The 22097-nt window shown below is 41.9% G+C and overlaps 1 protein-coding gene across 6 annotated transcripts in view; it reads right to left on the bottom strand.

The window, feature by feature from the left end:
- The window catches only part of tex11 (testis expressed 11), a 254948-nt gene that overhangs the window by 54919 nt on the left and 177932 nt on the right, over positions 1-22097 (bottom strand). For all 6 annotated transcript variants that reach the window (XR_011964123.1, XM_072595189.1, XM_072595187.1 and 3 more), the window contains 2 exons: positions 7668-7746; positions 4125-4274 (listed from right to left, as the gene is read on the bottom strand). Coding sequence is in view for 5 of the 6 variants with exons in the window: in XM_072595189.1 (XP_072451290.1) it covers positions 4125-4274; positions 7668-7746 (229 nt within the window). In the remaining variant the exon portion in view is untranslated. The remainder of the gene's footprint in view (positions 1-4124; positions 4275-7667; positions 7747-22097) is intronic.

The following is a 22097-nucleotide window of genomic DNA, read 5'->3' as shown; positions in this document are numbered from 1 at the left end:
GCTCTGCAATGATCACATTATTGGCATTTACAAATTTTAGCCAAACTGCCAAGGTTGGTGAATGATCAGACATGGAGACAGTGAGGTCTGCAGATGCGGGAGATCAGAGTCGAGAATGTACTGCTGGAAAAGCATACAGGTCAGGCAGCATCTGAGAAGCAGGAAAATTGACGTTTCGGGCCAGAGCCCGGATTCTTTGAAGGGCTCAGGCCCGAAATGTTGATTTTCCTGCTCCTCGGATGCTGCCTGACTGGATGATCATAATGCATGCATGCATACATACATACAAGCAGAATAGTCTCCTTCTATGCCGTACTGACTATACCAAATGGCAGAGAAACAATATCCTGTTAGATTACAAGAATCTTGGCAAGTTAGCATCTCACATTGTTGGCCAGGTGCTGCTCACACATAAAAACAGGAGCTTGTGAATTCAAGTAATCAGAGTCCCAACCACTAGCTCTTGCTGAGTGGAACTAGTTGGACCTGGCGTGGCTTAGAGCAAAGCAAGGTAAGTGACATAAGGTATAAATTCTTATTTGGTGGAAGAGTAATGAGATTATGCTATCCGTGACCTTGGGCTCAAGCCTTTAACAGAAGGACACAGGCTTGGCAGAATGAGCCAGAGTCAACGAAAGAAAAACACCACAGTTCAGGAATTTAAAGAAAAAGGATAACAATGAAGGATTTATGGTGTGCAAGCAATCTTTGTCAAAGTGGAGGCCCGACATTGGAAATGTGGAGACCACACTGAGGACCCAAGGAATCCCTGGCCAGCATCAACTTCTTTTTTGAGTATTAGCCTTTATATTCTGTGACTATTCAGAGAACGTCTGAGAAATCTAGTGGGTGCAAGCATACATTATAGTCTTGCAAAAATTGCATGCCTGCTTTTAATTCTTTCCTAACCAAACAATTTGAACTGTATGTCTGTTTTAACTAACAATAAAATCAATCGTTGATACAGACTTGACTCTTTTCCTTTTTGTGCTGAGCCACTAAGTGTTGGCTAGGGCGGTAACTAGGTAACAACTTTATTCATCATTTAAGTAACATCTTTCTATGATAACAAATAACAACACTAATATATTATGCATATTGCACTGACATGCCGCACATTGTTACAACTGAGACTAGTGGAATGCATGTTGCTCTCATTCCAATACTCTCTGGGTTGTAAATAAACATAAAAAATACTTCTTCCAATTACTGAGATGACTAATTAAGTACCTTATCCACATCAGATTTTAAACAAAAAGATCTGTCTATGAGAGTTCTTATTTAATGCAAATATGGGCTGATTATCAAAATTTAATCAACAACAATGCAAGAATTGGCTAACAGACAGTGTCAAATAATATGGAAATATAAATGCATATCCTTCTAATTATCTCCAAAACTCATGTGCAAACACACACAAATTCTATTCAGGAAAACAGTAAAGAAAATTTCCCTGAAGACATTGCCTTTCTGAAGAACTAAGCACTTTGGCCAATGAGGTAATCTTGAAGGCAAAAGGATTTACAAAGGATATTCTGGAGTCTGCTGCTCTGATGTTCGAGCATGTGGTCAAGGTGTCTTACAAACGCAGCTTGCTCATCAAATAAAACTTTGAGATATTTTTCCATACTCTGTTTCAAAATAATAAATAGGTTCCACCCTGGACTGTTTTAGAGAATTTTCATTTCAGAAATGAGAGAATTGAGACAGGCACCTGTTCATGGTAAAATTCTCTCCAACTCAGCTGATTTTTAATAGGTGCTCTCCAGTTCTCCAGTGAGCGGCATGGTGGCACAGTGGTTAGCACTGCTGCCTCACAGCGCCAGAGACCCGGGTTCAATTCCCGTCTCAGGTGACTGACTGTGTGGAGTTTGCACATTCTCGCCGTGTCTGCGTGGGTTTCCTCCAGGTGCTCTGGTCCCCTCCCACAGTCCAAAGATGTGCAGGTCAGGTGAATTGGCCATGCTAAATTGCCCATAGTGTTAGGTAAGGGGTAAATGTAGGGGTATGGGTGGGTTGTGCTTCAGCGGTTGGTGTGGACTTGTTGGGCCGAAGGGCCTGTTTCCACACTGTAAGTAATCTAATCTAACTTAATAGTATCAGAAGTTCTCCAAGCCAGTCATGATTCAACACACAGCCCAGTAGGGTTTATGGCAAAGCTTGCAATTATCCCTAGTCATATGACTCACAGGAAGCCTTGTTGGGGAAAAAAAAATCATTGTTCACAGTGAACTTTCAATGACTTCCTCTGAAGAAACCATTTCGGGATGAGGTATATCTCAGGCTTCTTTCGGAGATGAGGGCAAAAATTACAGGGACGCTGACCCAAGTTTTGAAATCATTTCTGGCCAGAGGGGAAGTGCCACAGGATTGAAGGACAGCTAATGTGGTTCCAATTTGTAAGAAGGGTGGTAGGAATAAACCAGGGAATGACAGACTAGTAAGTCTAATATTAGTGGTGGGGAAACTATTGGAGAAAATAGTAGAGAATATTAACTTCCATTTAGAGAGGCAAGTTTGATCACGGATAATCAGCATGCTTTGACAAAGGGAACATGGCAAAATCTGGTAAAATTCTTTGAGGAAGTGGCCAAGTGTTTGAATGAGAGTAGGTCAGTTGATGTAGTTTATATGGACATGGAAAAGGCTTTTGACAGGATCCCACATGGGAAACTGATAAAAAAAAGGTAAAACTCATGGGAACTCGGGTAACCTGGCAGGATGGCCCTAAAATTGGCTTAGTGACAGGAGACAGAGGATGGTGGCATTGGCTGTTTGTATGACTGGTGCCCAGTGTACAGTGATGTACCATAGGGCTTAGTGCTGTGTCCCTTATTTATTGTTCATGATAATCATACATAATGCAGATGTGATGTGGGGGAGGGTGATAAGTTTGCAAATGACAAAGATTGACCAGGTTGTTGACAGTGAGGAGAACGAAGGTGTTAGGTTGTAGGAGATTATAAATGAGTTGGCAGATGGAATTTAACCCTTATAAAAGTCAGATGATGCACTTTGGAAGAAGGAACAAGACAAGGAATATTCAACGAATAGCAAGACACTAAGAAACTCAGAGGAACACAGGAGGGATCTTGGGCCACTTGCCACATTCCTGAAGGTAACAGGACAGTTAACAGGGTAGTTAAGGTAGCATATGGGATGCTTGTCTTTATCAATCGTGGCATAGAGTATAGGAGAAGGGAGTCCATGTTGAAAGTGTACACAACAACCACTGCTGGAGTAGTCTACACAGTTTCTGGTCAAAACATTACAAGAAAGATACGATTGCAGTGAAGCGAATGCAAATAAGTTTCACCAGACTTTGCCTGGGATGAAGCATTTCGGCTATGAAGAGAGGCTGGATAAGCTCTGGTTGTTTTCTTTGGAGCACAGAAGGTTGAGAGAGGACCCTATAAGGAGGTGTCTGAGACTATGAGAGGCATGGATAAGTGAACAGAAAGCAGCTGTTCTCCTTGGTTGAAGGAGGCATAATTTTAAAGTGAAAGGCAGGAAGTGGAATGGGAAGAAAAACGTTTTCATTCAGAGAGTGGTGGGAGTCTGGAATAAACTGCTTGGTGGAGTTGGTGAGGTAGGAAACTTCAATCGTTAAAAGGTTTAAAATTTTTAAACTCTGGATGAGCACAATGTCAAACCATTCAAGGCTATGGGCCTAGTGCAGGAAGGTAGGACAAGTGTAGGTAGTAGTGTATTGGGGCTTCCTTTGCACTGCATGATTCTATGTATGTCCACAAAACTCAAAGTAAGTTTCTTTTACCACAATCCTTCAAAACCTAAGTCATCCAGGGAATATCAAATATAAAGCATCTTCATAACAATATATACTGAATTATTTGAAGAGGGCTGTTATTCTCTGAATAAACATGACAGAAATATTTGCATTAATTGCTTGACAAACAACAATTAGACTAGAGATTCATATCAGGCCTACATTAGGTGTGTCGGTACTCCTTGTAGCAATCCAGTCAATCCTATATGTGCACTGAAACCCTGCACATTAATGTTGTTTTACTATATAGTATTATTTATTCTACCTTATAAATCAATAATCATCCATGAGAGACTTTGCCAAAATGTTCATCAGGGTTGAAACTCTGGATACTTACATGCCAAGGTTTCCAGTGTTTTGGGCTCTATCTTTTGAAGTTGCAACATTCGCTCCAATACATCCTCTATCTTGGGATCATTCAGCTTAGCTCTGGCTTCAAACTCATACAGAAGTAACAGGGTTTCAGTTGGATCTTTTGAGACATCACCTGCAGTAAAACACATTCACATGGCAACACATTAAATGGTCATAGTTAGGTACACATTGTAAAAATTCAAAACACTGGTACATTTTTAAAAGTACACAGAACATCATCAGATCTAATTTTAGTACACTGTCATCTTGGCACTGAACATCAAATAGTGAAGCTTTAATAAGAACAACCAATGGAAACTCAAAGAAGCACTGCAGTAAAAGGGAATATTCACACTGAAAGCATTGCACTGAAAGAAACTTCCTATATGCTCATGCATCTTCCACAGCCAGCATGTTAAAATTGTGCCTTCAACAGTAAACACCTTTGCAGAAAGTACTGCTAATTACAGCATTAGGTTCTATCATTTAGATTGAAGGTATTGGAAAAATAAATTTAAGGAATGACTTTTGGGTAAATGTCTGTCCACTACATGAACATAGAACATAACAGAGCAGTACAGGCCCTTGATGTTGCGCCGCTCTGTCTTACTAATCTGAAGCCAATCCCACCTACACTATTCCATACACATCCATATGCCTGTCCAATAACGACTTAAATGCACTTAAAGTTGGCGAATCTACTACCATTGCAGGCAAAGCATTCCATAATCTTACTACTCTCAACTACCTCTGACATCTGTCTTATACCTATCTCCCCTCACTTTAAAGTTGTGTCCCCTCGGGTTTGCCATCCCCATACTTGGAAAAAGGCTGTCCCTGTCCACCCTATCTAACCCTCTGATTATCTTGTATGTCTCTATTAAGTCACCTCTCAACCTTCTTCCCTCTAATGAGAACAGCCTCAAGGCCCTCAGCCTTTCCTCGTAAGACATTCCTTCCATACTAGGCAACATCCTAGTAAATCTCCTCTGCACCCTTTCCAAAGCTTCCACATCCTTCTTATAATGCGGTGACCGGAACTGTACACAATACTCCAAGTGCGGCCGTACCAGAGCTTTGTACAGCTGCAGCATAACCTCCTGGTTCCGGAACTCAATCCCTCTATTAATAAAGGCCAAAACACTGTATGCCTTCTTAACAACCCTGTCAATCTGGGTGGCAACTTTCAGGGATCTGTGTACATGGACACCGAGATCTCTCTGCTCATCTGCACTCCCAAGAATCTTACCATTAGCCCAGTACTTTGCATTCCGATTACTCCATCCAAAGTGTATCACCTCACACTTGTCCAGATTAAACTCCATTTGCCACCTCTCTGCCCAGCTCTGCATCCTATCTATGTCTCTCTGCAACTTACTACATCCTTCGTCACTATCCACAACTCCACCGACCTTAGAGTCATCCGCAAATTTACTAACCCACCCTTCTACGCCCTCATCCAGGTCATTTATAAAAATGACGAACAGCAATGGACCCAACACTGACCCTTGCAGTACGCCACTAGTAACTGGACACCAAGAGGAATATGTTCCATCAACTACAACCCTGTTTTCTTTCAGCAAGTCAATTACTGATCCAAACTGCTATGTCTCCCACAATCCCATTCCTCCACATTTTGTATAATAGCCTACTGTGGGGAACCTTATCGAACACCTTGCTGAAATCCATATACACCACATCAACCGGTTTACTCTCATCTAACTGTTTGGTCACTTTGTAAAAAAACTCAATAAGATTCGTTAGGCATGACCTACCCTTCACAAAACCGTGTTGACTGTCCCTGATCAGATTATTTTTTTTCTAGACGGTTATAAATCCTATCTCTTATAACCTTTTCCAACGCTTTGCCAACAACTGAAGTGAGACTCACTGGTCTGTAACTACCAGGGTTGTCTCTACTATCCTTTTTGAACAAGAGAACCACATTTGCTATCCTCCAGTCCTCAGGCACTTTTCCTGTAGACAATAATGATTTGAAGATCAATGCCAAAGGCTTGGCAATCTCTTCCCTTGCTTCCCAGAGGATCCTAGGATAGATCCCATCTGGCCCAGGAGACTTGTCTATTTTCACACTCTGCAGGATTTCTAATACTTCTTCCTTGTGAACCTCAATCTCTTCTAATCTAGATGCAAATATCTCTATCTTCCTCACCAACATTTTCATTTTCTATAGTGAACACTGTCGAAAAATATTTATTTAGTGCTTCCCCAATCTCCTCCGACTCCACGCACAACTTCCCACTATTATCCTTGATTGGAAATATGGCAGAATGGTGGAATGCATCAGCAACCCATACTCAAATCAATGTAATTAAACTGGACAGGTTTCACAATAACAAACAGCTTGAGAAACCCAGACATCTGAAAGCATCTGTGGAGTAAGAAACAGAGTTAGTGTTTTGAGTATGACATGGCTTCTTTACAGTTGAAAGGAACTTGAAAAGGTTATTATCCTGTTGTTAGAAGGCAACAAGGTGTAAGTTGAAAGATAGTGAAGGGGCACAGAGGAGAAGAGAAAAGGGGTGCTCAATGTACTAAAGGAGGAATAGAGGTAAAGTAGCATAAGTGATAGATGTAAAAGAAGAAAATGGGTCAACTCTGGGTTTGTTCAACCTTAATTCTGTTTCTATCTCCAGCAATGGTGCCATACCTGCTGGATTTGGGTTTTTCAAACATTGCTTTTATTCCAGATTTCTGGCATCCACAATTAAAATACCTGCACAGTTGCCAGTATCCTGTCACCCCAAGTCACCCTTTATTTGCATGTCCACAGTACACAGAGTCTGACCAGCCAACTGAAAGCCAGTGTCTAGACGAGGGGACTCTTTGGCCTTCCTGTTCAGATCTGTCAGCCAGGACTCCCTGACGGACCCAGGTTAAGAACCCCAATCAAGGATCACAGTCAATGAGGTCCACTTGGCCCTCATTCCAATCACTACAGCAGTATTTTGTTTTTAATTGAGGTAACTGATCCACTCTGTCAGGTGATGAAGATGGGAAACTGGTTCAATACTGCACTTGGAAAAATTGCATATTCTGGAGTATGGAGCCCATAGCAACTAAAAACATGGCCTCAAATGGTGTAGCAATTAAAACTTGGCAAGTACAGGCAGCTAGAATTACAAGACATAAATATCCTGTAGTTTTGCAGGGCTGAAAGATATTATAGAAAAAAAAGAGAGGGAGCAGATGAGACAGGACTTTGAAAGCAAGCATGGAAATTCTAAAATTGTTTGTGAGGGAACCAATTAAATTCTTAATTCAGGTTGATCACTATTGTTAATCAGTACCTAATTGACTAAATTTCTGCAAATTGCATTTTTTTCAAACTACTCAGTCTTAGAAAATAAACTGAATTGTTGTACTTAGAAATATATATGATTGAGTAATTCCCACATACATCTATGAATAATACCTTTAGCCTCATCAGCCGAGGCCTCTAATAGTTAGATAGGCTCTAACACATTGCTCTGTCTGACAGATCAAGCTTGTCCTGGTCACTTACCTCCTACTGTGGCTTTCAGTGTTGCCCAAATGTCCCAACAAATTTGTATGTGCTCCCGTGCCTGAGTCAAACTTGCAATCTGAGGCAAAATAATTAATATGAAACAAAAGGCTGACGTAGATTTTAAAATATTTTTAACCTCAGTGGAATAAGGCATTTAAAAATGTATTTTTTTTTGCTTGCAAACACTGCATAGTTACCCAAATCCCACGGATCATAATACTGCAAATAGTTGACTTATGTCCACAATAAGATTCAAAGTCTTCACAACCAAAAGGACCTCCAAATCCATTCAGCGTAGAGTTAAATATATACAATTTGATATTAGTCAATATTTTATACAGTTGGTAGGCTAGATAGAATGGGAACTGGAGCTGGAGTCTGAAGTGCAGACGCTGGGTAGCAACAGCAAGTTAGCTGGATACGATCAACCAGAAGCCAGACACACTACGTGTGCTATGAGGTGGCATAATTTGCGAGGAACACAAAGAACTACGCCAATGAGATAGGTAAAGGGAGCAACTGCTATAATGAGGATTGCTGCACATATCGCATAGGTAAAAAGTTTCTTGCTGTTTATGAGATCGAGGACAAAGTTGGCCAGGTAGGTAAGCAAGCTATGCATTGTGCATACAGCAGGAAGACAATCAAATCAGTTGGTAGGAAGTTGATTAGCTTAGACAGCTGGACAGTTAGTTTGTGATTAGAGTGGTGCTGGAAAAGCACAACAGGTCAGGCAGCATCCGAGGAGCAGGAAAATCGACGTTTTGGGCTGAAGAAGGGATTTTGCCTGAAACGTCGATTTTCCTGCTCCTCGAATGCTGATTGACTTGCTGCGCTTTTCCAGCACCACTCTAATCCAGACTCTAATCTCCAGCATCTGCAGTCCTCAATTTTGCCTAGTTAGTTTATTATGCAAAGCGATGCCATCAGCTAGGTTCAATTCCATATCGGCTGAGGTCACCATAAAGGTTCTGCCTTCTCAGCCTTGCTCCTTGCTTGAGACGTAGTGGCCCTCTGGTTAAACTCACCACCAGCTGTTTTTCTCTAATAAGAGAGTAATCCTATTGTTCTCTGGGACTACGGCAACTTTACCTTTAGTAGGAAGGAGCAGTATAATGATTTTAGGAACTCACATGTAATAATCTTCAGATTGTTACCTGAGCCAAATGCAAAATGGCACAGGGACAAATAGTTTAGAAAATAAATGTGTAGGGAAAAAGTAGAACAGGTGGCAGGGGTTTCAAATCATGGTGTTAATTCATAGGACATTAGCACTATACTGTGGGAAATATTGCTCAACTAGGGCAAGTCTTACTTTAAGCCTTATTCATCTAAAAGAAGTGAAGACAAAGATAATGGATGCTTCCTTTACAATCTTCAAGAGTTCACTCCATTCACTCACTGGACTCTTAAAACAGCCTCCATGGATTGGAAGGTAACAAATATAATCCCATTATTCAACAAATGAAGCATAAAGAAAGTACTGAACCAAAGGCTAGTTAGCCTTGTCAGTAGTATGGAATATGCCAGGATTTCTTCGGAGAGATGGCATACCAGGGCAAAAACAGATTAAGTTACATCAACACTGATTTATTATGGAGACATGATTTCGGACAAATTTGTTACGTTTGCCAGCCCATAACTGGTAGAACTTAAGGGGAAAACAGTGGACGTGTGTACTTGAATTTTCAAAAACACATTGAATTAAGGTGCGACACAAGACACCAAAGAAAATTAGGGCTCAGGCAATTAGGGCAATTTAAAGCTTGAGTTGATGAATGGTTATTCGTATCTTGGTATCTTGTAAAAGGGGTTATTTTTTGTTTGACAGGCCATAAAAGGTGGCCTGTCGAGAATCAATACACCGGCCTCAGCTACTTACAATCTATGTTTAAGGCTGAATCTTTCAACTTTTCACTCAGTAAGCATTATGTCAAGTTTCTGTAGGAATTCTCATCATGTCTTGTCAAACATGTTTCGTTAATTGGTGATCGCTATGTCCAATTCTATCCACATATTACCACATATTGTTCTTGGACAACCTGCCACTCGCAAGACATCCAAAGAAAGGCTGGGAAGCTTGTGCTCACACTATACATGAAAGGTTGCTGTGCACCCAGGCACATATTGGCAATTCATTGTTACTCCTCACTGGCAGGGGAACGGCACAAGCCACAAAGCCATTGCACCCACGGAACATAGCCAGCATGGCAGATACAATCTTGCACATGCAAACCTGTTCTCTCACCCTAGTTGCCAATTAAATGCCACACACTTTACCTGCCCTTAGATACATCCCATCTAAGCATCCTCTCTGAGTCCCCAGTCTCCACTGGCTACCCGTAGTTACTGTCCAGTAGTGGGACATTTACATGCAAACAAGCAATCAGGTGTGTCCAAAAGTGACCTTTTGTTTTTAGCCCACAAAACAGAACACAAGGAAATGAATATCGGCTGAAGTTTGCCTCACAATGCAAATCGAATACTGTACTAGCATCTTGATCGTGACAGTTCATTATTCTGCACCCAGTTAGAAATCACTGGAGTTGAGTGTGTGGTGCTGGAAAAACACAGCAGGTCAAGCAACATCTAAGGAGCAGGCGAATTGACGTTTCAGGCATAAGGCTTTCATAAGCACTTGCTGATTAGATTAGATTAGATTACTTACAGTGTGGAAACAGGCCCTTCGACCTGCCAAAGCGCAACCCACCCAGACCCATTCCCCTACATTTACCCCTTCACCCTAACACAATGGGCAATTTAGCATGGCCAATTCACTTAACCCGCACATTTTTGGACTATGGGAGGAAACCGGAGCACTCGGAGACACGGGGAGAATGTGCAAACTCCACACAGTCAGTCGCCTGAGGCGGGAATTGAACCCGGGTCTCTGGTGCTGTGAGGCAGCAGTGCTAACCACTGTGCCACCATGCCGCCCATATTTGGCCATGAAGGGCTTATGTCCAAAACATCGATACTCCTGCTCCTCAGATCTGCCCGACCTGCTGTATTTTCCAGCACCACACTCTTGACTTTGGTACTCCAGCATCTGCAGTCCTCGCTTTCTCCTAGCGACTATTGGAACTGTGTCAATCAAGTTTTGTGGGTCTTAAAGTGGCCAAAGCAGCTGAGCTCTGCCATCCACAATAAAATTTCCTCCAGCAAAATTACTTCACCCTTTTCTTTAGACAACTGCTTTTGTTACCCCGACTCCACAACATTTATCACATTGGCTCGCTGCCTGCTGCAAGTGTGATGAGGACAGCATGGCAGGATATAACTGGATATATATTAGATTACATTACAGTGTGGAAACAGGCCCTTTGGCCCAACAAGTCCACACCGACTCACCAAAGCGCAACCCTCCCATACCCCTACATTTACCCCTTACCTAACACTACGGGCAATTTAGCATGGCCAATTCACCTAACTTGCACATCTTTGGACTGTGGGAGGAAACCGGAGCACCCGGAGGAAACCCACCCAGACACAGGGAGAACGTGCAAACTCCACACAGTCAGTCGCCAGAGGCGGGAATTGAAACCGGGTCTCTGGCGCTGTGAGGCAGCAGTGCTAACCACTGTGCCACCATGCCGCTCACTGGAGAACTGGAGAGCGCCTATTAAAAATCAGCTGAATTGGAGAGAATTTTACCATGAACAGGTGCCTGTCTCAATTCTCTCATTTCTGAAATGAAAATTCTCTAAAACAGTCCAGGGTGGAACCTATTTATTATTTTGAAACAGAGTATGGAAAAATATCTCAAAGTTTTATTTGATGAGCAAGCTGCGTTTGTAAGACACCTTGACCACATGCTCGAACATCAGAGTATTACAGAATACTCTATCCGGACTGTATCTTCAGATCCCACAACCACTTCAAGGTTTGGAGCCTCACCTGCAGCAGCTCTATCGTCTATTCCACCACAGCTCTGATTATATCCTGTGTGCTAACGTATGCTGCCAGTGCAGTACCAACACAGTACATTCAAAAAGGACAACCAGCTGTACTCCAACCGCACCTCCGCTGCCCCCACCCTTGCCCACTCCAGACTCACCTCATTGCATTTTGCATTGCGTTTGTTAGAGTCTAACATCGTGCTTACATGGCACATAATAAATGATATTTCCCTTTCATACAGCATCCTTGGAACTTCCACATCTGATTGGGGTTTGGGAGGGGGGAATTTCAACGGACAGTCGCATTCTTTTAATTTATTGCCACTAACTTCGGCATCAGTAAGGCAACAATGTTAGTTTAGCTAGCATCACTGAGATGGTGCAATCAGTCACTGATTAACAATTGATGCATAAGCACCACTCATTCTGCATGTAATGCATATATGCAAAGAAATATTTGCAAATGAAACACTGCTGAAGTTTGTAAACTTATACTGAATGAATTTGCTCATTCAATGTCCTAGCATGCAGCAGATGTGGATCCTTTGCTTTCGTTCATCAGAGTAATATTGATACTGTCCACCTTGGGGTTGTCCCAAGCTATTTTCCAGTTGTATTGCACATGAAAAGAATGTAAATAATGGCAGGGAATGCAGTTCAGGGTGGAAACCATTGACATCAAGACCCACTTTCTTTTAAGGTAATCCTGGACTCCAAGTGACTTCATGTTCCCTTTTAGCTGACACTACCCCAACAGTTCATTTCCAGCTATCTCCCCAACTGGGCATCCACCACACAGAACTATCCACCCTCCACCTGAATGCTGATGTTTTATCTTACTGATGCATCTCTACATTTTCCTTGTAGAGGCCAATTTAGGGGTCACGACCCAATAACCCCACACTTTAGCTGTCGATGCCCTTGGATGCAGTTTTGCATACTCTCCTATTGCACCTTCAGTTTCCCCACTTGTTTAAATGCCTTGGCTGCCATCTCCGTCAGTCTAGCAAAAGCTATCTATTTTGGCAGTGATCTCCAACTGCTCCTACAGGCCACCCTTGTACACTCCTTGACAACTGATGGACAGACACTGAGTTGACCATATTGACCCCAACTTCAAAGAGCAGTTCCTAGACATGACTGACCATATCCCTGTTTTCTTCGTAGCTCCGATCAATGATATGCAAGTCCACTCTTTTAGATGATCTGTCGCCAACTTCAGGGTGCAACTGGACAGATCCCCTGTGGGTGGGTATCCCAAGCCCCTTAACTAAAAGTGCCCCTCCACCCCCCCTTGAATAGACCAAAATTAGCCCCATCCACATGCTATTTGGTTGAATACATATGCAGTATGTTGGCACACAGGCAACTGCTATGTGCTCTAAGTATTAAACTGACATCACACTCTGCAATACAGTGACAGATCCGTCTGGGCACGCAGCCTGTTGTGTGACTGCATAAACGTCAATAGGATGTCAGGAGCATACAGGTAGGTGCTTAGAAAATTAGTGCTCAGACAACAATTGAGCAACCTTGGATGCAGCCTGGTCAAATCTGTGAATTGGGCACCTGCTCCTGCACTCAGTGTCCCTGCTGCAGTCTTTCAATACTAATTGCCAGTGTACCTTGCAATGCAACTTACGTTTCCTAAGTAGCCTGCAAGTGAATCAGGAGAAAGTGAGGACTGCAGATGCTTGAGATCAGAGCTGAAAAATGTGTTGCTGGAAAAGCGCAGCAGGTCAGGCAGCATCCAAGGAGCAGGAGAACTGACATTTTGGGTATAAGCCTTTCTTCAGGAATGAGGAAGGTGTGCCAAGCGGGCTAAGATAAAAGGTAGGGAGGAGGGACTTGGGGGAGGGGTGTTGGGAATGCGATAGGTAGAAGAAGGCGAAGGTGAGGGAAATAGGCCAGAGAGGGGCTGCGGACGGAGAGGTCAGGAAAAAGATTGCAGGTCAAGAAGGCGGTGCTGAGTCCGCGGGTTGGGACTGAGATAAGGTGGGGGGAGGGGAAATGAGGAAGCTGGAAAAATCTGCATTCATCCCTTGTGGTTGGAGGGTTCCTAGGCAGAAGATGAGGCGCTCTTCCTCCAGGCGTCATGTTGCCATGGTCTGGCGATGGAGTAGGCCAAGGACCTGCATGTCATCGGCGGAGTGGGAGGGGGAGTTAAAGTGTTCAGCCACGGGGTGGTTGGGTTGGTTGTTGCGGGTATCCCAGAGGTGTTCTTTGAAATGTTCCGCACGTAGGCGGCCTGTCTCCCCAATACAGAGGAGGCCACTGCATCGGATGCAGTAAATGATGTGTGTGGAGGTGCAGGTGAATTTGTGACAGATATGGAAGGATCCCTTGGGACCTTGGAGGGAAATGATGGGGGAGGTGTGGCGCAAGTTTTGCATTTCTTGCGGTTGCGGGAGAAGGTGCCGGGAGTGGAGGTTGCGTTGGTGGTGGTTGTGGACCTGACGAGGGAGTCGCGGAGGGAGTGGTCTTTCCGGAACGCTGATAGGGGAGGGGAAGGAAATACATCCTTGGTGATGGGGTCTGTTTGGAGGTGGCGGAAATGACGAAGGATGATACGATATATCTGGAGGTTGGTGGGGTGGTAGGTTGAGGACCAGTGGGGTTCTGTCCTGGTGGCGATTGGAGGGGCGGGATTAAAGGGCGGAGGAGATGCGGTGGAGAGCATCGTCAACCACGTCTGAGGGGAAATTGCAGTCTTTGAAGGAGGCCATCTGGGTTGTTCGGTATTGGAATTGGTCCTCCTGGGAGCAGATGCAGCAGAGGCGAAGGAATTGGGAATATGGGATGGTGTTTTTACAGAGGGCATGGTGGGAGGTGGTGTAATCTAGGTAGCTGTGCAAGTGAATCAGAGAAGTGATTTGAGGATCATGAGAGGCTGGCAAATGTCAGATGCCAATGTCTGTGGATCACAGTACAAGCAGCTGTGATTACTTCATTACTTTAATGAGGTGGCTGTGGCTTAAAAAGGTCTTTAGTCCCCTGTAACTTAAATTCACACTGCCTATCAAGAAATTCATCTCACCACTTAGCTAAAGCATCAGAAATGGGAGGTGCTGTTACTGGCGAGATGGACCTCACCAGCCTTCCCACCAATTCTGCCAAAAATATTGTCCATAGCTCATGTTGTTCATACACCTGTAATATTCTATCTTATGGTTTACAAAAGATGGCCAAATGTAATGTATCAAATTTATTAATACTACAAGTTAGATAGCAAAGCACATAACAAACAAATGAATTAAGAGCTGGAATAGGTCATTCAACTTCTAGATCCATTTCAAATCATGGCTGATCCAACTGTAATCTGAATTTCACATTTCACAGAGGTCACAAAACTCAAAGAAAGATGTTCACTTCATCTGTTTCAACTAGACAATTCCTGATTTTCAAAATCATCCCTAGTTTTAGTTCCTTCTATAAGAGGAAACATGCTCTTCACAGCTACTTCCTCAAGACTCCTCTTCTATGATTCAAGTAAGTTACCTCCTATTCGTCTAAATTTCAGGTTTATCCAACCTTTCCTCATAAGACAAACTGCTTATTCCAGCTATTAGTTGAGTTGAGCCCACTCTGCACTGCCTTAAATGCATTCACATATTTCCTTAAATAGGACTCTGCACAGTACTCCAAATGTGGTCACACCAGTGCTTTGAGTAACTGAAGCATAACCTCCCTGTCTTCTGGATTCAAATCATTTATTAGCTTTCTTCATTATTTGTATCTGCGGATGAAACTTTTGTGATTCATGCACACGACACCCAGATCTCTCTACATCTCAGAGACTCACAATCTCCCAACATTTAGATAATATGCTTCTTTTTTTTCCTTCCTGCCAAACTAGAAAATTTCACATTTTCTCACATTATACTCCACTGACCACATCTTTGCCCATTCACTTAACTGTCCATGTGTTTTTGCAATCACATGTTCTCTTCACAACTTAATTTCTGTTCTGTATTTGTGCCATCGACAAATTTGGCAACCATATCTTCTGTCCCTTCATCTAAGTCCCTTTGACACACCACTTGTTATATCTTACTCAGCTGAAAAAACACCTGTTTATGTCTATTCTCTGTTTCAAGTCAGCCAGCCAGTCTTTTAATTCATGCTACTATGCTACCCTCTGTGTTGTGAAATTTTAGTTTCTGCAATAACCTTTGATGGTACATCAACTTGTTCCCTATATTTATAGCACTTATTAACATCTCAAAGAAATCCAACAGTTTGGCCAAACGTGGTGCCCTTTACAAAACCATGTTGAAACTGTCTGATTAACTTGAACCTATCAAATGACATAACCTGTTAATAGTACTGGCTAATATTTTCTCTGTGACAGTTGTTAAACTAACTAGCCTGTAGTTCTCTTCGTACTGATTCCCTTCCTATCAAATTAAAGGAATTACATTTACTATCTTCTCGCCAAACGGGATCATGCCTCAATCAAGGATGATTAGGAAAATTAAGAGTAACAAATCAACTAACTTACAAGCCACTACTTTGAAGACCCCAGGATGAAGTCCATCAGAAGCCATACACTTGTCAGTCTCCACAATTTACTCAACACCACTTCTGTGGTGATTCTGAGTTGTTCCCTTCCTTCCATTTCCTGATTTAATTGTGCTTCTGTGATATTGCTTATTTCCTTACTTTTCATTATTAATTCTCCAGTCTTACTTTCTACTGAACAAACACTTGTTTTGTTGACCTTTCTTCTTCAAATTCGATTTTTTAAAAAAATACTCAGCATAACTTTAATATTTCTATCTAGCCTTCTCTCTTACAGTAATTTTCCCTCTTTACTTTGGTCATTCTTTGCGGTATTTTATATTCTGACCCGCCACTTGATTCTTTGCAGAATCATATACTTTATCTTATAGCTTGATACTGTCTTTACCATTGCTACTTAATCGTTAATGGGTGTGTCTGTCCCTTGAATTTTTTTCTAATTCACTGGCACCTATCTATTCTGTGTATTCTGAAAGGCTCCCTCAAGTTTATGTCAATACATCACTATTGATTATCCTTTAATCTACATTACAAATTCAAAGTACTTTGGAAGAGAAAGCAGAGAAACTGCAAAAATATTTAGATAGGGTGGAAAAAATGTTTAAGTACATGGTTGACGTGCAGGTAACTCTGAAGGCATTCATTCTAGCAGAAAGCATAACGTTTATAAATTTGAGATACTTGAGGGTAAATTTCCCATTTTTGGACAAAGCATTTTTCTGGGTCAAATTCATGGTGGACCATGCATAATGACCTGTGTTAACTAGCTCCTCAGTTCCCCACTTGAACCTAGAAGGACTGGTGAATGGGGTGGCAGAAAGGATGGCAGTACTTCTACCCACTGTCCAGCAAAGGAGATCACACCAAGAATCTTAGTCAGCCTAGACCAAGATAGCAATGTAGTCCCCTGGTGAAGTGCATTGAACAATATTGAGAGAAGATTAATGATCTTCTATGCTGTGCAAGGCTAAGTGCCCTCATTTTCTCTATGATGTCTTGCACTTAACAAGCCACCAATGACTAAATCTGTCACCACATACTCACCTCTCTAAGGCTTATGGACTACAACTCATTATTCCATGCATTATTTCATCTTAATTTCCTTTCACTCACCACATTCTCCAAAACTACTAACTCAACCTGCCTTCTGCACTTCCAAATCACTCATAGGGGATATGGTATCTCCTCTGCTGTTGCTGCATCACCAATAACTACTCTTCCATCATAATAGATACCTTCGTCTGCAGAAAAATTGGCCTAACTCAAATTGGAATCAGGCATACCCTCAACTAATTGCAGCAGGACCACAGTTAATTGCTCTTAATTCCACAAAGGAAAGGCTTATCTTTGATTTTAAGACAAGGATAATTGGTTGATGCAGTTTATTTGCAGTCCAACTTGCTGATATATGCTATAGATGTGACACTGATGTAGCAAAATGCCATACAGCAATGTGTCAAAACCATCCCAAGCCTACGACAGAGTTCCCTTTATGTTCACATCCACATTAGTTTTCTGGTTATTCAACAGATTATCTTCTGCCATTTCCTCCACTTCCGGCATAATGCTACAGCCAAACACATCTTTCCTCCTACTTTCAGAATTCTGAAGTGTCCATTCCCTTGACAGCACCTTCCCTTTTATTGTCGCAACCTTCAAACTCCTAAATGTTTGTTTCAGGTAGAAAAGCAATTGAAATGCATTTGCAGATCACAATGTGATCTCTGTACATGGTACAGCAAAGACCGAGTGATTGTTTTGCAGAGAACCTCATGCAGACCACAAGTATTAAAACCCAAGCTACCAGTGGACTCTCATTTTAATTCTTTACATTGCTCTCACACTGATACCTCTTTCCTTGGCTACTGCACTGTTCCAACAAAGCTCACCACAAGCATGAGGGACAGCATTTCATCTTTCGTTTAGGTACTTTCCCTCTACTAGACATAATTCTGAGTTCAACAATTTGAGTGCAAACTCTCACTCCTGATTTTGTTTTCTTTGATTACTTCATTACTTTCTCTTATTTTCACTTTCAGCCAGCAAGATTTCTGCTCTTTTGCTTCTTTGTTTGCTTTATCATCATTCCCTTTGGCTCTTTAAGACTATTCTACTGTCCTTCAATCCCAAACTTTTCTTCTATTCTGGTTGTGCCGAGCCCTTGCTCAAAATCTATAATATTTTTCCAATCTGAATGCAACGTTATCAACTTAAAATGTTGACCGTTTCTCTCTCCACAGTTGCCATATGATTAGCTTAGTATTTCATTACATTTTGTTTTTAATTCATCCATGTGCATTTTTCTGCTTCTCAAAATTAAGTTCATTTGCCAATTACCTGTCATTTTGAACATTTATTAAAATCTTCCTTTGTTTTGTGTAGTTATTAGACGACCGCCAACCCCAATTTGGAGTAATCTACAAATTCAGAAACCAAGCTGCATTTCTACTTTAAATCCCTATACTTCATGAAAAAAACAAATTAATTTTTTTAAAAGTCATTTGTAATTGGGTTAATAAATCTCAGAAATTTGCACTTTTCTTATGACATTACTGGAGATAATTGATTAATCTTGTAGATTGATTTTTTTCCACGTATTTTACAATTTATACTGTATCCATACAGCTACACTTCCAAATTTAAGCCTGTCTCACCTGCTCTGAAGTACTTGGTGATTTCCGACTTATCTCTAGACTAGCTGCTGCAGCCATTAATAAAGAAGTCTTTTGACCAATTAGAATGGCCTTGTCAGTTGAGACCATCTGTGAAAGCTAAACAGAAATATGCTACATTGACAGGTGCTGTTAAAAGCACAGAAAAAAAAACAAATATGCATATGAAATTCAAATTTGGTGGTGGTTTTGGTGGTGGAATTAGTGCAAAATCAATAAAAGAACATCAGTCACCCACGACACAATCCACCTAATTTTCTTTTCCATTGACTTCAAATTATTCCCTTCGACATCCTTAAATAATCAACTGAAATGTGACAGTTTTCAACACTATGGTAACAGCATTTAAAAATCATATGGCTGGCATTCTCCTTTTCTCATTGACCATCCTATTGAGTCCTCTGTCCAAATCCTCTTCCACTTAAGAATTGCTGCAATAGAAAATAATTTTCCAAGAACACAGAAATAGTTCATCCGTAACCAAAAGCAGAAAGGTTACTGTAACTTTCCAGAGATAAACTCTTGAAACTAAAATATAAAAAAAAAACTTTTATTTAATTCACTCATTGGACACGAACATTGTTGGCATTTGTTGTCCCCTTGTTATCCTTGAAAATGTGGGATGAGCTGCCTTCTTGAACCATTACAGTCATGTGCTGGAGGTAAACATACAATACTGTTTAGAGGGGTATTCCAGGACTTTGATCTAGCAACAATGAAGGAACAGTGATTAAATTCCAAGTCAGGATGGTGACTGGCTTAGAGTTTACATCGAACCTCTTCAAAAGATTTGAAGAGTTTACACTCTCTCAATTGCTTAAATCATTTTACCAGTCACTGCTTAATATCCCCTGCCTAACAAATTATACTGAATCAAAGGGTCTGTGGTTATATTCTTCCATAACTAATATGAGAGTTCAATTCTTATCTCGTTATTAGCTAATTAGGAGAATTAGGTTGCTATTTCTCAGTTGCAAAATGTACTTATAATTTTTTTTACCATGAATGTGCAATCCCTTTACACACCCATCCCCCATCAGGAGGGTCTCGGGCTCCCCACTTCTAGCTGGAAAAAACACCTAACAGTCCCCACGACAACCTGGCCAATCTCATCCTCACTCGAAACAACTTCTCTTTTGATACCTCTCATATTCTTCAGGTCAAAGGGATGGCTATGGGTACTCTTCAACCATGTTGTGACTCTATCCTACTCTCTCCCCATCCCCACCCTCCTCTAGCTTCTCTCTCCACGCTTCAGGCTCACTGCCTTTATTCCTGATGAAGGGCTTTTGCCCGAAATGTCGATTTCGCTGCTCGTTGGATGCTGCCTGAACTGCTGTGCTCTTCCAGCACCACTAATCCAGTATTTGGTTTTCAGCATCTGCAGTCATTGTTTGTACCTATACGGGGCCCTAGTTATGCCTATCTCTTTGTGGCGTACATGGAACATTCCTGGTACCAGTCCTACTCTGGCCCCACCCACAACTCTATCCCCAGTACATCAATGAACCATTGGTGCTGCTTTCCTCTCTCATCCAGAATTAGGAAAGTTTATCTATTTTGTTTCCAATTTCCACCTTGCTTTGACCTTCACAAGGCCCATCTCTGACTCATTCCTTGACATCTGTTTCCAGTTCTGGGGATCGGTTGGTTCCCAATATCCACTACAAATCCAACACAGTTACCTTGACTATACTTCACAACCTGCTTCCTATAAATACATTCTCCCAGTTCCTCGGACTCTGTCACATGTGATTTGATGATACCAACTTCGATATGGGCTCTACTGAAATGTCCACATTTTTCCACAACTAAGAATTCCCCCAGAACTATGGTTGAGAGCGCCCTCAGCCAGGTCCAATCCATCTCCCACACTCCAGCCCTTATCCCATTGTCTTCCCTTCCACAATAATAGGGTCTCCCTTGTCCCCACCTACCAACCCACCAACATCCACATTCGTAGGATCATTAGCCGCCGTTTTCACCACCTCTACCAGATCCCACCACTAGACGCATATTCCCTTCTGTTCCCTTGTCAACTTGTGGATCATTCCCACTGGGACCTGCTGGTCTCCTCCTCCTCCTCACTCCCAACACATCTCCATACCGCAACGGCCCCTTCCTCTGCAATTGCACAAGGTGTATCACCTGCCCATTTTCTGCCTTTTACCTCATCATCCACAGCCCCAAACACACTTTCCTGAATCAGCACTTCCCCTGCATTTCACTCAATCCAGTCTAATGTATTTGCTGCTCACAATGTGGTCAGCTCCACACTGGGGAAACGAAGCGCAGACCAGGTGACTGCTTAACAGAATAGTTATGTTCTGTCCGCAAAATGATCCTGAGCTTACAATTGCCTGCTATTTCAATACACCATCATGTTTTCTGACCAATATCACTGTCTCAGGTTTACTGCAGTCTTCCAGTGAAGTTCAGTACAAGGTGGAAGAACTGCATGGCAACTCCGTTGTCTCTGGACTCAGTGTAGAGTTCAACAAATTTTAGGGCTTGAGCACCTTCCCCCATCCCCACACACCAGGCCTTGTCATCACATGGGCAGCTACCACACATTACTCATTGTATGCTATTAATAACCATCATTAACACCTATTCTTTCCTAGAATTCTTGAGAAGATTTGTAGCTCCAGTTGTGGATGAAGTCATGGATTCGTTTGCCAAGCTGGTGTGGTTTTCTGTTAACATTTTGTCACTTCGCTAGGTGACTTCATCATTGTGTCTTTTTTAAGGTATTGGGGTCTGTCTACCCTAGTATTTATACGTCTCTGTTTGTTGGTATTTCCAGTTCTGCATCTGAGTGGTTTGTATATGGGGTCCAGTTCAATGTGTCTATTGATTGAGTTCCATTTGGAGTGCTAGATGCCAAGGAATTCTCTGGTGTGTCTCTGTTTTGCCTGTGCCAGAATGGTTACATCGTCCCAGTTGAACGTGCGCTATTCTTGCTCCCAGGCTGACCTTTACTGTCCAACTGTTTTTCTCTCTCTTTGGGCTCTATCTCCGCCTATCGTTTACTCCTCCCTCACCCCATCTTCTGTATAAATACCAACCTTTTCCTAGCTACCACCAATTCTGAAGATAAGACCCAAAATGTTATGTCTGTTTTCTCTCCACAGATGTTGCCAGACCGGCTAAGCTTTGAAAGCAATTTCTGCTTTCATATCTGAGTTAAGATGCAGTTGTTTGAAAATGGAATTACAGATTCATGAAGATCAATACATTCCGTCTTGGAATCAAAATCTAAGACCACATATGACATAAGCAGGAATCCAATTTGCTAATTGATTTGTCTCTATGAGAAGATAAGCAAAAGAAAC

This window comes from Chiloscyllium punctatum, chromosome 25 (genome assembly GCF_047496795.1).
Source record: "Chiloscyllium punctatum isolate Juve2018m chromosome 25, sChiPun1.3, whole genome shotgun sequence".
Taxonomy (NCBI): domain Eukaryota; kingdom Metazoa; phylum Chordata; class Chondrichthyes; order Orectolobiformes; family Hemiscylliidae; genus Chiloscyllium; species Chiloscyllium punctatum.
This window is presented reverse-complemented; position numbering and strand designations above follow the sequence as displayed.